This window comes from Humulus lupulus, chromosome 3 (genome assembly GCF_963169125.1).
Source record: "Humulus lupulus chromosome 3, drHumLupu1.1, whole genome shotgun sequence".
Taxonomy (NCBI): Eukaryota; Viridiplantae; Streptophyta; class Magnoliopsida; order Rosales; family Cannabaceae; genus Humulus; species Humulus lupulus.
The window spans coordinates 273,261,201-273,275,757 of record NC_084795.1 but is presented as its reverse complement, the minus strand read 5'-3'; the positions used below and the strand labels follow the sequence as shown (position 1 = coordinate 273,275,757).

The window sequence follows — 14,557 nt, the reverse complement described above, 5'->3', positions numbered from 1 at the left end:
TCTTTTTAGACTGAGAAAAACTCTCTAGTTTTGAGACTTTGGGACTGTAAATTGGGGCATTCTTGGGGCACTTTCTAAGAGAGTTTAGGGAGAGAAACTATGTATTAGTCTACTTACACTTAAGAAACTCAATTGGCTCAAGTTCATTTGATCTAAAGTGTAGGATATATATCACAACTCCAAGTGGATTAGGCTATTACCAACAAATTGGAGCTGAACTACTATAAAAATTACGTGTGTTGTTTACTTTATTTTCAAGGCTTACTGTAGTTTTGGCGTCTACTCGTTGTTGGCCAAAATCGTGGTCAACATAAGGTATTACTCATGTGTAGCTCTTAAAACGTCTGCACCTGTGGAGAATATTTTTTTCAGTATTAATTCAGTACTATATAAAAATGAATATAGTAACTATGAACAGTTCGGGGCTGGGATTTTAAATTTATTGTTGTTATATTATTATTGTCATTTCGCATAGCAAAAAATAGAGTACTTTCTTCTGATTAATAATCAAACAATCAGGTTGTGTTTTTTTGTGGGAAAGATATATATATATATATATTTTAATTTCTTTTGTCCTGAGAAATATATAGGGGATATATGAGGCAACAGATCCTCCTAAGCGTCAAATTGTATTTGGTTTCAAAAGGGTATTTTTCCTTTTTGTGTGTGGTTGTGTCTTCAGCTTGGTCAAGCAGGGATAGGAAGGCCCTCGTATATGGTTCTATTGGTACCCATTTCTCATTCATAATTGTATCTCTAGCATAATTGTACTCTACTAAGTTTCAGGATGAGTTTCTCTTGTGGGTAGTTGTTGGTGTTGATGATCCTGTTTTAGGGTTGTATGTGGCCGGGAATCGTTTATTTTTTAAACTGAATGTGAATTCTTAGTGGGGTTTTGGAAATTTAGCTTGGTTTTTGAGAAATTGATACCATATTTTTTCTTGGGTTTGTTCATGGTGGAGTACTTGGTTTGGTAACCAGGCTGCAATTCCATAAGTTGCCTACTTCTGTGCCCGACAGTAGAAATTATGTCATTGCAGATGAGAGGCCTAGTAGTTGACGAGAGGCTTTTGTTTCATACTTTTTTGTGGTTCTGAATTGAGTTTTTGATGGTTCTTTGGTGATGATGGAGCTCTGAGTGTGTACATAGAGAAGTCCATTAGGTACTCCATTTAGGGGATGATTAAGTTATGGCCTTCATCCATCTCTAGATTTTTGATGTAACTGACTGGTTAGCTGACTCATTTACTTTGTTAGTTGTGAGAGAAAAATAGGAAATAGGATGAGTTGTCGTAACTGTGAGAGAAAGAGAAAAAATATGATTAAAATAACTTATGACAGCCAATTGATCTAATGGTTAAAAAAATAGTCTCCACATATCTTTTTTTTTTTCTAATGGTTAAAAAAATAGTCTCCACATATCTTTTAAAATTTGTAACTTTTTAACTATTTTTTTATTTTATTTATATTTTAAAATAATGTGTCAAGTCACTGAATTAATGGTGAAAAAAATATTCCTCACATGTGTTGCACAATTTTAAAGTACTTTATTTATATATATTATAAAAGTATAATTTATATATAAAATTCTTTTTTGGTTAAACTTTAATTTAGACAAAAATATTTTAAAATGTTTAAAAAATATTAGTAGCATATCTCCATATTAATTTTCGGATTAAATATCAAATTATTTAGCTGATTTTGTAATGTAAAAATATCTTAAGTGTGAATATATTTGTTGCCTTATTTATCACATATAATCAATTTTTTGTAAAAATATATTTTGCAATTATCTTGAGATTATTTTCAAGGATTATGTGAGATTATGTCTATTCTGGAATAAAGAAAGTATCGAAAATGAACATGGTTAAAAGAAATGACCATGTCCGTTTTGCCAGATAAAACTGATTACGTTTCTGACTCATCAGTTTCCTTTTCTGTCGACACAGAATCCATCTAGTTGGCTGATTTCCTAAATCAAAGGAATTTGTAAATTGATTTCAAAGATACCAGAAAATGATGGCCTTGGACGATTTCCCTGCCTATAAATACCTTGTCAATGCCTTTGGAGTTTTCACCTCTTCCATTTTGAATATTTGTAAACATTATGTTATTTTGAAGAGTGTCTTTATTTGTAGAGATTAAGCTTGTTCATCTTAATCTTTGTGAGAGTGCTAAGTGTACTTGTGGATATCTATCTTGTCCATTGTAAATAGATAGTGTCTATTGTGAACGTGTTCATAAGGATCTTCGGGAGAGGATTCCATCTAAGTCTCATTTCGGGAGGATGTGTGCACTCGCTATTATTTGAAGGGAGTTCAAGAGAATCAGCGTTTCATCAAATCAGATTCGTAGAGAAGAGTACAACAAGATTGTGGCAATAGTTTAAGAGGGAGTCTTACATTGTTTAAGTCAATGCTTTTGTACACATTGTTTCTTTACTAATTGGTTTATTCTCTGGGCGTGGCCCCAAGGAGTGGGTAATCCGAAAGTGTCTTTAAACCTTGTAAAAATTCAGTATGTTCTTTATTGTTTTGCACTGTCTATTTATTGTGTTAAGTTTTTATCGTGACAAGCTCCGATTCTGTCCCGACAGAACTGCTATTTGTGTAAATAGTTAATTATCCTTCTGCAATTTAATTAATTCACATAGTTTAATTAATTTAGTAATTACTAAAAACGAAATTTTAATATATATTTTAAAAATAGTAAAATATATTTTATTTAAATTATATATAATGTTTATAATTTTAAAACATTCCATCTGTCAAGGGTATATATATATATATTATAATACAGGATCGGATAAAAAAAATTATTACAATACAGTATTTATTGTCTCCTTATTACTGATGGTATATATTTTTAGATTTTTTTGTCTAATTTTTTTCCCCTTATTAGAAAGAGATTCGACAATTATTTTCCTCAAAGTTATACCGATAATATGTTATTGGATATTAAGATAAAACACAAAAAAAATGTGCCGTTGCCAAAAATATTTAGTATGGCTTGTGTGACCACACTAAATTGTATCTATTTATTTATTGTAACATGTAATGAACTTAAAAACACACAAAAACATCCACAGTAGAGGCTTAAGAAATAAAGATGGGAGATTTTTTAATTTTCCAAGTATTAATGGCCTTAATTTTTTATTTTTGCTGAATATACCTCAGGCATATTTTCCAAAAAAAAAAAAAAAAAAAAAACCTTAGGGGTGACGAGGAGATTGGGTTTTATGCATGGTGTGGCCTTTTTATTCTTGAAAGGCCAAGAAAAGAAAAGGAAAATCTTAAGGAAATGCAGGTAATTTCTGGTGTAGTCAACTGAGGAATTACAGTGAAACGGCTTTGCCAACTGCCACCTATCACGAACCAGTCTACCACTACACTATAACAACACTTAAACTTCCATATTTTATTATTTACTTCTTCCATGTCTCCCCAAAAATAGATCTCCCACAAAGGAAATCCAAAACCACTATTATGGCTTCCCAGGTCGATGGCACACCCCTCCTGGAAAATACCCTTTTGCAGGTTCTTGTTCTCTCTCTCTCTCTATTATATTATCTGGGTTTTGAAAAAGGATGATTTCCTGGGTAATACATAGCAAGTTCTGAAAGTTTACAGGGTCAGTGTTTTCTTTTTTTGTTGTTCAAATCAAATCTCTTTATAATTATAATGCTAAAAACGAAAAGAGTACACAGAAGTGTGTTGGGTAGGTCCCCAGTCTTCTATATTGCTGACCCAAAACATAGCTATGTTGATTTTGTAGTGAGTGAAGCAAAGGGTTGACCTTTTTTCTTCATACATGAACCATTTCTTCATATAAGAGAATTATTAATTGTGAGTTTCGAATTTTAGACAGGGAGATTTACTATAATCTGTATACTCAGTATGCATGCAACTAATATTACTGCAGTTATTAATATATGTTTGCAATGAGTTTAGTTATTAAGGTTGTCTTAGTTTGTTGTGTGACTAGTGTCATAATGGACTTCAAATGGAACTTCAGTCACTAACCATACTATTTAATGTCATTTCCCAACATTTACTATGATTTTATAAGTTCTCTATAAAAAGAAAGAAAGAAAGAAAGAAAGAAAGAAAGAAGAGTTTTGATTGAATCCTAAATTGATCAGCTCCATCAAGACCTTATTTAAGTGCAGTTCAGGCCACACCATCACCATCAATTGTTACTTTTTGCCTATTTATTACATGAATTTCTATTTGGAGGCATCAAAAGAATTGTGCTTTCTTTGAGTGATGGGATCTTGTGTTTTTATTTATGATATAACAATAAGTTCATGAATAATCACCTTCAGGATGAAGACAGTGGACAGTCACCGTATGCGGGTGATGGTTCAGTGGACATTCGTGGGAGGCCTGTATTAAAAAATAATTCTGGGAAATGGAGAGCATGTTCTTTCATTCTGGGTAGTGTAATCTTTTAAACATTTTTCTGTTGCTAATGTTTTATCTCATTTTAATGGTTCTAGTTTGAAATGGCAGGTACTTTTTTCTGTGAACGCCTGGCCTTCTATGGGATTTCCACGAATCTTGTCAGCTATCTAATTGAAAAGCTACACAAAGGAAATGTCTCTGCTGCAAGAAGTGTTACGACTTGGCAAGGCACTTGTTATCTTACACCTCTAATTGGAGCAATCCTAGCAGACACCTACTGGGGTAGATATTGGACAATTGCAGTTTTCACCACAGTTTATCTAATTGTATGTATAAGCTTAAGAAATATTCTGTTTTTTTCGTTTGATAACACTGCTTCTCTCGTATGCTCAGCAGCCTCAGTAAAGTGAAGCTCAAGCCTTTAGTAACTGTCAAAATATATTCGTTTTTTATTTGATAAGTTTCTATATGTATATTTCAAATGTGAAAGAGTACTGAAAAATGTATATCATCATCATGGTGCTGATCTCAACTTTGAGTTTTTTACTCGGATTTGAAACACTGAAATGTGGGATTGGTGATCGGTGTAGGGAATATCTGCCTTAACTCTCTCAGCATCAGTTCCATCATTGAAGCCTGCTGAATGTATAGGTTCTGTATGCCCTTCAGCTACTCCTGCTCAGTATGCCATATTCTTTTTTGGACTCTATATGATTGCACTTGGGACTGGTGGGATCAAACCATGTATTTGGCCTTTCGGGGCAGATCAGTTTGATGATACCGATCCTAAAGAAAGAGTAAAGAAAGGAAACTATTTCAACTGGTTTTACTTTTCTCAAAACATCGGTGCCATAATAGCAAGTAGCATATTGGTATGGATTCAAGACAGGGTTGGCTGGGGCCTAGGATTTGGAATCCCCGCAATGCTTATTGGCATTGCTATTGCAAGTCTGTTCTCAGGCACACTTGTATACAGATTACAGAGAGCAGGGGGAAGCCCTTTGACAAGAATATGCCAAGTTTTTGTTGCAGCATTCTATAAGAGGAGATTGGATGCGCCAGAAGATAGTAGTATCCTTTATGAAACGCAAGACAAAAGCTCCATTATTAAAGGGAGTCGCAAACTGGAGCATAGTGACGAACTGAGGTGATTCTCTTTCTAGTCTTCTTGATTTGGGTACTGTTCTTTTTGCCTAATAATAGCTATTTGCAGGTGCCTAGACAAGGCTGCTTTGATCTCAGAAAGTGAGACTGAAAGTGGGGATTTCTCTAATCCCTGGAGGCTTTGCACTGTCACACAGGTGGAGGAACTGAAGATTTTGAGCCGAATGCTTCCAATTTGTGCAACTGGAATAATATTTTCTGCTGTTTTTGCTCAAATGCCAACCTTGTTTGTGGAACAAGGGAAGATGATGGACAAAACTCTGGGGTCTTTCACCATTCCAGCTGCCTCTATTTCGCTTTTCAATCACATTAGTGTCATTATCTTGGTACCGATCTATGACAGAGTGATTGTCCCAATTGCAAGGAAGTACACAAGGAAAGAAAGAGGCTTCTCACAGTTGCAGCGTATGGGAATAGGCCTTTTCATTTCAATTCTCTGCATGTCTGCAGCTGCCATAGTAGAGATTAAGCGGCTAGAACTTGCGAGGGAGCTTGGGTTGGTTGACAAGGATGTTGTTGTACCACTCAGCATATTTTGGCAAGTTCCCCAGTATTTCTTGCTGGGGTCCGCAGAGGTGTTTACTTTCATTGGGCAACATGAGTTCTTCTATGAGCAAGCACCAGATGCCATGAGGAGTTTGTGCAGTGCATTTTCTCTTCTAACAAATTCTTTAGGGAACTACCTCTGCTCTTTGGTTTTGACTATTGTGACTTACATGACAACACAGGGTGGGAAGCCTGGATGGATCCCTGATAACCTGAATGAAGGTCACCTTGATTACTTCTTCTGGCTTTTGGCTGGACTCAGTTTCTTAAACATGTTGGTGTACATAGCTTTTGCAAGAACATACAAGGAGAAGAAAACTTCTTGAGGTTCATCCCTAAGGCTTTGTTTGTACAATTCATTATTAGAAGGCTTTTGGATCCATTTCTGAATATGTTTACTGTACATTATGAAGGTAAAATTCTTAAGGGTCAATGGGGGCACAAACTATTGTTGTAAAGATGGAGATTAATTGTTGTGGTTATGATTTGATCAATAATAACTAATGATTGTTCTAATTTTGTCATTTTACTTTAAAAAAACAAAATCACTTTTACTATATGAAATATCATGGCAATCATATACTTAAATAGTGAGATTTGTACTTTTCTTGTAAAATGAAAGACAATTTTTGGTTGTGAGTTTGGTTTAATATTACAAAAAGGCTTAACGAAAGTGGAGACTATATGCATGTTATACCAATGCAAGTGTCTAACAATATTTAAAATTATTATATTTGACACCATATTTAGTAATATGCTTTAATGTCAAAATATTGTTTTTATACCGATTTTGTAATTTCAAGGTGCATGTATAAATATATTTATTTTAAAAAAAAATATGAATTTGGAAATGATGGGACAAATATTTTAGTGATTAATTCACATATTTATAAGGTAATAAGGAAGAGATAAAATGAGAACTCATCTAAAATAATAAAATTTAAGATAGATATTTAACATTTTTAAGATAAGCAGTTTCATAAAACATTGAAAATTTAGGTTCGTGATTTCCTTTTTAGATTTTAAAATAAAAGGTTTAGTAAAATAGTCTTTTTTTTAAATGTCAATTTGTGAAATAATTTTCTTTTAATATTTCTTTGCACGATAGCCTTTCTAACTCAAGCTATTTAGAAAATATTTTTGCTTCCAATCCAAAATATACACGATCTGACTTATCTTAAACTATTTAATTTTTTTAATGTGTGACTTACTATTTCTGTGTAGTTTAAAATGCATGTTATTGTGTACATTTTAAATATGCAAAATAAGAAGTATTATTTTATTTGATTTTTCTATATAAAATATGGAAATATGTGTGTCTAATCTTAAAAAAATATGATAGAATGTTCAAATCCAAATTCTCGTATTAATCAAATAATACCTTATTTTATCCGTAATTATTTGTTGTAACTTCTATAAAATTCCATAATATATATTTTTTCAATGTAATTCCATGATATTTCTATATATATATATATAATGTTTATATATTTGTATTTTTTTGAGTTAAGCTGAAGTTAGCCCAAACCGAAAAAAGCCCAGTCCCATTCATAGCCTGCTGCTCTCGCTGAACTCAAACCCAAACCCAAACCCTAATTAATAACAGAGCACACAACACTTGTCTTCCTCTTTCGAAGAAGCTCCGTCTCTCTTGTTCAGCCGAAGAAGAACAACTCAGCGGTGCCCTGAGATCCTCGATCGTTTCGAGGGTCGCAACCGAAAAACCCTAACAACATGAGGCCAATTCTGATGAAAGGGCACGAGAGGCCCCTCACCTTTCTCAAGTACAACAGAGATGGGGACCTTCTCTTCTCCTGCGCCAAGGACCACACCCCCACCGTCTGGTTCGCCGACAATGGCGAGCGTCTCGGAACCTATCGCGGTCACAACGGCGCCGTTTGGTCTTGCGACGTCTCGAGTAAATCTTCTTTGTTTTTTTTTTACAAGTTTTCCCTTTTCGGATTTTTGGCTCGTATTTTTTTGTGTGATGTTATGGAGGGTTTATGGTTTAGGGGATTCGATGTTGTTGATTACTGGAAGTGCGGATCAGTCGGCGAAGCTATGGAATGTCCAGACTGGTCAGCAATTATTCACCTTTAACTTCGATTCTCCGGCGAGGTCTGTCGATTTCTCCGTAGGTGACAAGCTTGCTGTTATCACCACTGACCCTTTTATGGGTCACACTTCTGCAATTCAAGTCAAGACTATTGCTCAGGACCCAGAAGATCGTAAGTCACTATTTTTGAGTTAAAGCTTTATTTTGGTTGTATTCAAGCGTTGAAAAGACGAATGTTGTTTAAGGTTTTGTTTGTTCTCAAGTGTTTTATAAATTTTTTCAGAGATTGGTGATTCGGATTTGGTCATTAAGGGTCCTCAGGGAAGAATAAATAGAGCTGTTTGGGGACCTCTTAACCACACCATTATTAGTGCTGGTGAAGATACCGTCGTTCGTGTCTGGGATTCTGAGGTGAATATAACTGCGTGGTTTTGATTTTAATGCTAAAATTGGAGTATTTTGTAAATGTTTCTTTTTGTTTTGATGTGCAACTTTATATTACTTGTATTCATCGAACTCATAGACTGGAAAGCTGCTTATCGAGTCGGAGAAGGAAGTTGGCCACAAAAAACCAATTACTTCGCTTTCAAAATCAGCAGACGGTTCGCACTTTATTACCGGTTCCCTTGATAAATCTGCCAAGGTTCTTTGCAAATACTCGTTATGTTTTAATTTCATTTGTTTTCAATTCATATTTTTTTCTGGAGTAGTAGTTGATCTTTTGCTTTCTTTGCACTGCCAATTTGTTAGCTTTGGGATACAAGGACCTTGACTCTTATCAAGACCTATGTTACGGAGCGCCCTGTTAATGCAGTTACTATGTCTCCATTGCTTGATCATGTACGTATTTATCTTATTGAAAAGAGAAGAATTCTTTATAGTACGGCGTTCGGTGGTTCAGGATTCTTTTGGCGAGTGAATTGATTAATTTGTTTTTATTTGAATGTGTTTTGTGCTCTATAGGTGGTGCTTGGAGGTGGTCAGGATGCATCAGCTGTTACTACAACTGATCATCGTGCTGGGAAGTTTGAGGCTAAATTTTTTGACAAGGTAATCTATTTGATTGTATAATTATCTGACTGCTTTCTTGTGAAATTGAGTTTTTTTAGTCTTTATTACATCATATTTTCCTACTGTTCATCTGCTTAGATTCTTCAAGAAGAGATTGGAGGAGTGAAAGGGCATTTTGGACCAATAAATGCTCTGGCTTTCAACCCTGATGGTAAAAGGTATATTTTTAATCAGTAATGCCATCTATTGAATTTGTAATGTTTCCTTGATTCATAATCTTATATCAACAGCTAGCTAGGTCACTGTGTCTATTGGTTACTTTTGGTTATACTTACTAATTTGATATTTAAATTTTTATAACAAAATTAAAGGTTTGTTAGGGTATTTATTTTAAAAAATGTTTTAGATAACCCTTGAGTAAAATAGTTTTGTATAGGAAAGTTGTGTAAAAATTTTATTTTGTATAGTTTGCCCATGGCGACTTTATAAAGTGGTTTCTTAGTTATAGTTAATGGGTATATTTACTCGCTTAGAGTCAAGTTGGGATTGTGGATTAGTAAATTGGGGAACAACTAAGGTTGACGATTAAGTGTGGTGGAAGTGGATGGGTTACTCTTGTAACAAAAAGTTGATGTAGTTATGGTGTTGCTTCACATGCTGATTCTGATGCAGTAGCAGTGGTGGAGGGGTAGTTTGGTTAACTATTTTTCTAATAATGCTAAAAAGAGTCGAACTCAATCTTTTTAAGTTATTAAAGTTGAACCCCTGTTTTATTTTGGGATGGTTAACCAAAGAAAATAGATTTTTGTTGGGATAATGGTTAATCATATGCATAGATCGACCCATAGGGTGCTCCTACTTTACTCAGATTCGGGATTGACGCAGCAACTTCACCTTTTCATTGAAAGTTGATAAATATGTATGTCATTATATATTCAAACTCTGTTTTCTTCTAGGTTGTTTTCCTTAACATGTAGTCTTGGGTTATTAGTATGAACTTTTTTGACTTGTAGTATCTCCTTATTTTATGTAGTGTACTTCATCATGATCTAAACCTTTTTATTTCTAAATATTGTCTTTGTAGAAACTGTTGCTCAATTTGCATTTTTAATAAACATGCCAAAATGTACAAAGTTTTATCAAGTGCGTGTTTGGTTTTTTTTTTTATCTCTGTTTCTGTTAGATAATTTGTGGCAGTCATGCAAGTGTTCAGAGAAGAAAAATGTGTTATAGCTTTGAAGATGTATATTGAAGATTGGAGTTATTTAGTTAAATGATAGTAATTTACCTTCATAATTTTGAACTTTCAGTTTCTCGAGTGGAGGTGAAGATGGTTATGTACGTATACATCATTTTGATCCGGATTACTTCAACATCAAGATTTAGGTTTGGAGCTTTCTTCTTCCCCAACCCAGCTACCGTCTTTTCCGATAGTTAGTTCTGCATTGTGATTGTTGTGGTAAAAACTCAGCCTCTGATTTTTACTTAATGGAAGTAAAACAATTTTGTAGAAATATTTATGGAGATAATCATTCTTTTTCTTTTTTTATCTTTTACATGAGTTTTTCTGTTCATTCGGAAATTTGGCTACGAGGGGAAAAGGAAAAGTAACATAATTAGTGGCTTCACAAGTTTTACGATGCATTATTTATATATTTGTACCTTCTCATGTATCATATGCAAGCTATTATTTTCTAATACCAACATAGGCTAAGTAGGTGGGTTATGCAAAGACTGCTTAAAAATTACACAATTGTGTTTTAACAATTAATACATAATTTTTAAATTGTGAAGTTAAAAATAATAGCAGTGATTTGTTAGTTTCTCAATTTCTAATTTGCAAAGCACTTTGTGAAAATGTATGAGTTACTCTTGTCATTTTTCTCCTCGTTGACCTTGTTCTCTTCTTTTCTTGAGAGTTTATTTGGTAAAAGGAAACTAAGAAGAATGAGAGATGAATTTTGTTTATGAATCTAATTTTAATATTTTACGAATAGAGCTTGTATAAAAGCATCACTTGAATTTGAGGTTTAAGATCCCTCAAATAGGACAAAGAACTTATACTGTAGCCACAGGTGAAATGACTTAGTAAAACCGGTTGTTTTAACCGGATGGATAACATTTTTTCGTCAGAGAAATTATTTTTTAATTTATTTATTGTTTTTTTTTAATTAAGTATATTATTGAGGGTAAGTGTGTAATTTGGTTTTATTGGATAAATGTGCTTGCACTTAACAGATATGTATTTCCATAGGAAGAGTTTGGGCAAATAGCAATTGGGTCTCGTTGTACCACTTAGGTTCCAATATTTTTTTTATCAATTAGATTGCTAACCAATATTATATTTTATTAAATAAAATCTAATTTGTAAGGATAAAATAAGATTTTTAACCAAAAAAATGTAGCACTTTTATTTTTTCTTTTAACCAAATTAATTATTACTAAATACATTATTTTAGTAAATTGACCTAAATATTCATATCAAATATTAAAAATTTATTTATATTTATTTTAATACATTATTATTGGTTAAAAAATACTAAAATACACATTTATTCTCATATTTCTCTCTAATTTTCAATACTATCTCAAGTTTTTAGTTGAATTAAACTTGTCAAATTGATATATTTATGTAATTTGAACCTAAATGAATGATGTTGTTTAGTTTTTAAGTTTTTTTTTTGAATGTTTTTAGTTTAATATTAAAAACCAGGCTCCAATTCGAAATTCAATTAAAAAATCGAACTAATCTAATTACTAATTGGATTGGATCGGATACCCACTTTTACAAAAAAGAGTCGGTAATTAGTTTCAGTACTTTTTTTACCTTTACTTTTCAATCAACAAGTCATAATCATTGGATACCAAAACTGCAGCCTATCCATAAATCCAACGACCCAGAATATGTTGAGGTGTATAATCCCTCAAAACATACTGATGGATTACATAATTGGCCTTTACGAATATATGAAAATATTTATCAAACGAGATCGGTAACATTGACGTGATTTGGCATTGAAACTAAACAACTGTTTTTTGTTTTTAAAAACAAAAACTTGTTATCTGAATGTGGCATTGTTTTCATAGAACAATTTTAAAAAATAAAGTTAGAAAAAATAGAAAATTTTGAGAATACTAAAAAGTTGTTTTTAGTAGTATTAAAAATAAATTATCAATTTTATTTTAAATTTTCTTACCTATCATTTTTTTCACATTATTTTCTCTATTATCATTTTTTCTCTCCTTACTTTCTCTCATTACTTTCTCCCTCACCATATTCTTTCTCATCATTTTCTCTCACATTACTTTCTCTCTCTTCACCATCTCTTTCATCTTTTTCTCTCACCATTTTCTCTCTCACCACTTTCTTTTTCCTCAATTTTCCTATGTCCTTACTTTCTTTCTCCTTATTTTTTCTTATTCTTTATTACAAAATTTTAATATATTTTCTCTGTCTAAATCTATATTACAAAATTTATATTTTAGTCATGAATTAGCATGTAAATGTTGTTTGCAAAAATATTTTTTGGTAATTGAATTTTGTAAATTTTTTTTTTGTTTTAAAAATTGTATGTTACTTAATATTTACAATTTTTCCACGCTGTTTATTTATAAAAAAATTAGTATTTTTGAAAAGTAAATTCGTATTTTTTGAAAGGAGACGTATATGTATTGATTTTTTTTAATAATTGATGGTATTTTTATAAATTTTCCTTTTATATTAGCCAATTTCTGTTTTGTGTCATGTTAAATATTAATAATAAGTTCTTTTAAATAAAAATTAAATTAATTTTTTTTATCAATTTATTGTTTCATTTTGAATTATTTTTTAAATATATATTTTATTTTAAAAAAATTGGTTTTCAATGTTTTTATTTAAAGATACGATCTCTAAAAATATACTAAATATATATATATCAAAAGATATTGTTATATGAATAGCATTGTTATGAGTTACCATATAGACATATGATTTCCAATATCATTTGACGTGGCATCTCACTAGTGGTTAAAAATTGATTCTGACCTATTCTAATTTAAAATATTATTAAAGCTTTTTAATATAACTTGGAATATCAAATAGTATTGACTACCATATGATATATCATAGCAATATAATTTTTTTTTTTATGAAAAAATGAAAAAAAAAACTTTGAAACATACACTGTTATCCCTAAAAAATACAAGGATGACGTGTTGAATGAGAATGTGACAAGTGACATCATAAATCAGTGAAAAACGACAAAGTATTGAGAAAAGATCGACATACAAAAAAGATAGATCCAGGACCTATAGGAAAATTGACCAAGCCAGTACCCCTAGGGGTGGTCGGCTTGACTCCTATCCCTAGGGGTGGTCGGCCCAAGCAGACCCTATACCCCCTAGGGTTGGTTGGCCCAAGCAAGCCCTGTACCCCTAGGGGTGGTCAGCCTGACCCTACCCCGGTGCGGTCGGCCCAATATGCCCAAGGACCTTAGGGGTGGTCGGCCTGACACTATCCTCCATAGGGTGGTCGGCCTAAACCCCCAAGTACACTTCACTGAGAAGTAATTAATCTCGTTCAAACTGAGATCAACATGCCTAGCACCCCGAAGATCAACAGGCCTAGCACCCAGAATGTCATAGGTCCAGCACCCGAGCTTTGGTCGTCGGGCCTAGCACCTAAGTCTAACATACCAACAAAGACTTAGCATTTCCTAGAGGTTTTTATCGTGCATTATCCACCACGATCTATAGAAACAAGAGAGGACTACGATCTCCTAATCGTGGGAAGGTGGAGACGTATCTCCACTCACCATGATCATGTACCAAACTACGATCTCTAGTACTACTGATCGTATAACAATCCCTGGGTACTATAAATAAAAGACCCAGAGCTTCGTAAAAGGGGGCTTCTTTTTTTGAACTCTTTTTTGGACTGGAAAAACTCTTCTGAGAAGTGAATTCTTGAGTTCATACTTGTAATGGTCGAGTAACTCAATACTAAAGACTAAGTGGATTAGGTTATTACTTTTCATCAGAACAGGGCTGAACCACTATAAATTTCTGTGTGTTTACTTAAGATAATCGTATTCTATCAATTATATTATTCAAAATGTGTCGTATACAACCGTTGACCAATTTCATAAGTCAACACATACTAATATATATATATATTTATATTTATACACCATTTCTTAGGTAAATGCAATTAGCTAGAACATTGGTTACTATTTTATTCTAATTTTCAAATTATAGAGTGTAACGCCCTGGATAGCCAAGACTGTTACACTGTGTGTTTATAAAGTGCCAGACTTGCTAACCAAGTCATTTAATTAAAATCGTGTTGTAGAAGCTACAAAGGTACTAGGGTTAAAAGCGTTTTGGTCTCAAAAGC

The 14,557-nt window shown here is 32.8% G+C and overlaps 2 protein-coding genes across 2 annotated transcripts; both read left to right on the top strand.

Annotated features, from left to right (window-relative positions):
- The first annotated feature begins 3,207 nt into the window (after positions 1-3,207).
- On the top strand, positions 3,208-6,629 carry LOC133824284 (protein NRT1/ PTR FAMILY 8.3-like). Its single transcript, XM_062257160.1, has 5 exons — positions 3,208-3,536; positions 4,325-4,436; positions 4,512-4,729; positions 4,994-5,550; positions 5,617-6,629. The coding sequence occupies exons 1-5, from the start codon at positions 3,486-3,488 to the stop codon at positions 6,437-6,439; spliced, it is 1,761 nt and encodes a 586-aa protein (XP_062113144.1). The 5' UTR covers positions 3,208-3,485; the 3' UTR covers positions 6,440-6,629.
- A 1,006-nt stretch (positions 6,630-7,635) lies between these two features.
- LOC133824283 (eukaryotic translation initiation factor 3 subunit I-like) lies at positions 7,636-10,729 on the top strand. The gene is made up of 8 exons (XM_062257159.1): positions 7,636-8,031; positions 8,126-8,341; positions 8,453-8,580; positions 8,693-8,812; positions 8,920-9,009; positions 9,133-9,219; positions 9,319-9,398; positions 10,491-10,729. The coding sequence occupies exons 1-8, from the start codon at positions 7,848-7,850 to the stop codon at positions 10,564-10,566; spliced, it is 981 nt and encodes a 326-aa protein (XP_062113143.1). The 5' UTR covers positions 7,636-7,847; the 3' UTR covers positions 10,567-10,729.
- Positions 10,730-14,557: the final 3,828 nt, after the last annotated feature.

Bases quoted from the DNA above. Each gene is read 5' to 3' on its own strand.
- LOC133824284 (XM_062257160.1), top strand. From the start codon at position 3,486: ATGGCTTCCCAGGTCGATGGCACACCCCTCCTGGAAAATACCCTTTTG. The intron at 3,537-4,324 runs GTTCTTGTTCTC...AATCACCTTCAG, and splicing joins TGGAAAATACCCTTTTGCAG to GATGAAGACAGTGGACAGTC. The intron at 4,437-4,511 runs GTAGTGTAATCT...TTGAAATGGCAG, and splicing joins AGCATGTTCTTTCATTCTGG to GTACTTTTTTCTGTGAACGC.
- LOC133824283 (XM_062257159.1), top strand. From the start codon at position 7,848: ATGAGGCCAATTCTGATGAAAGGGCACGAGAGGCCCCTCACCTTTCTC. The intron at 8,032-8,125 runs GTAAATCTTCTT...TTTATGGTTTAG, and splicing joins TTGGTCTTGCGACGTCTCGA to GGGATTCGATGTTGTTGATT. The intron at 8,342-8,452 runs GTAAGTCACTAT...AAATTTTTTCAG, and splicing joins TGCTCAGGACCCAGAAGATC to AGATTGGTGATTCGGATTTG.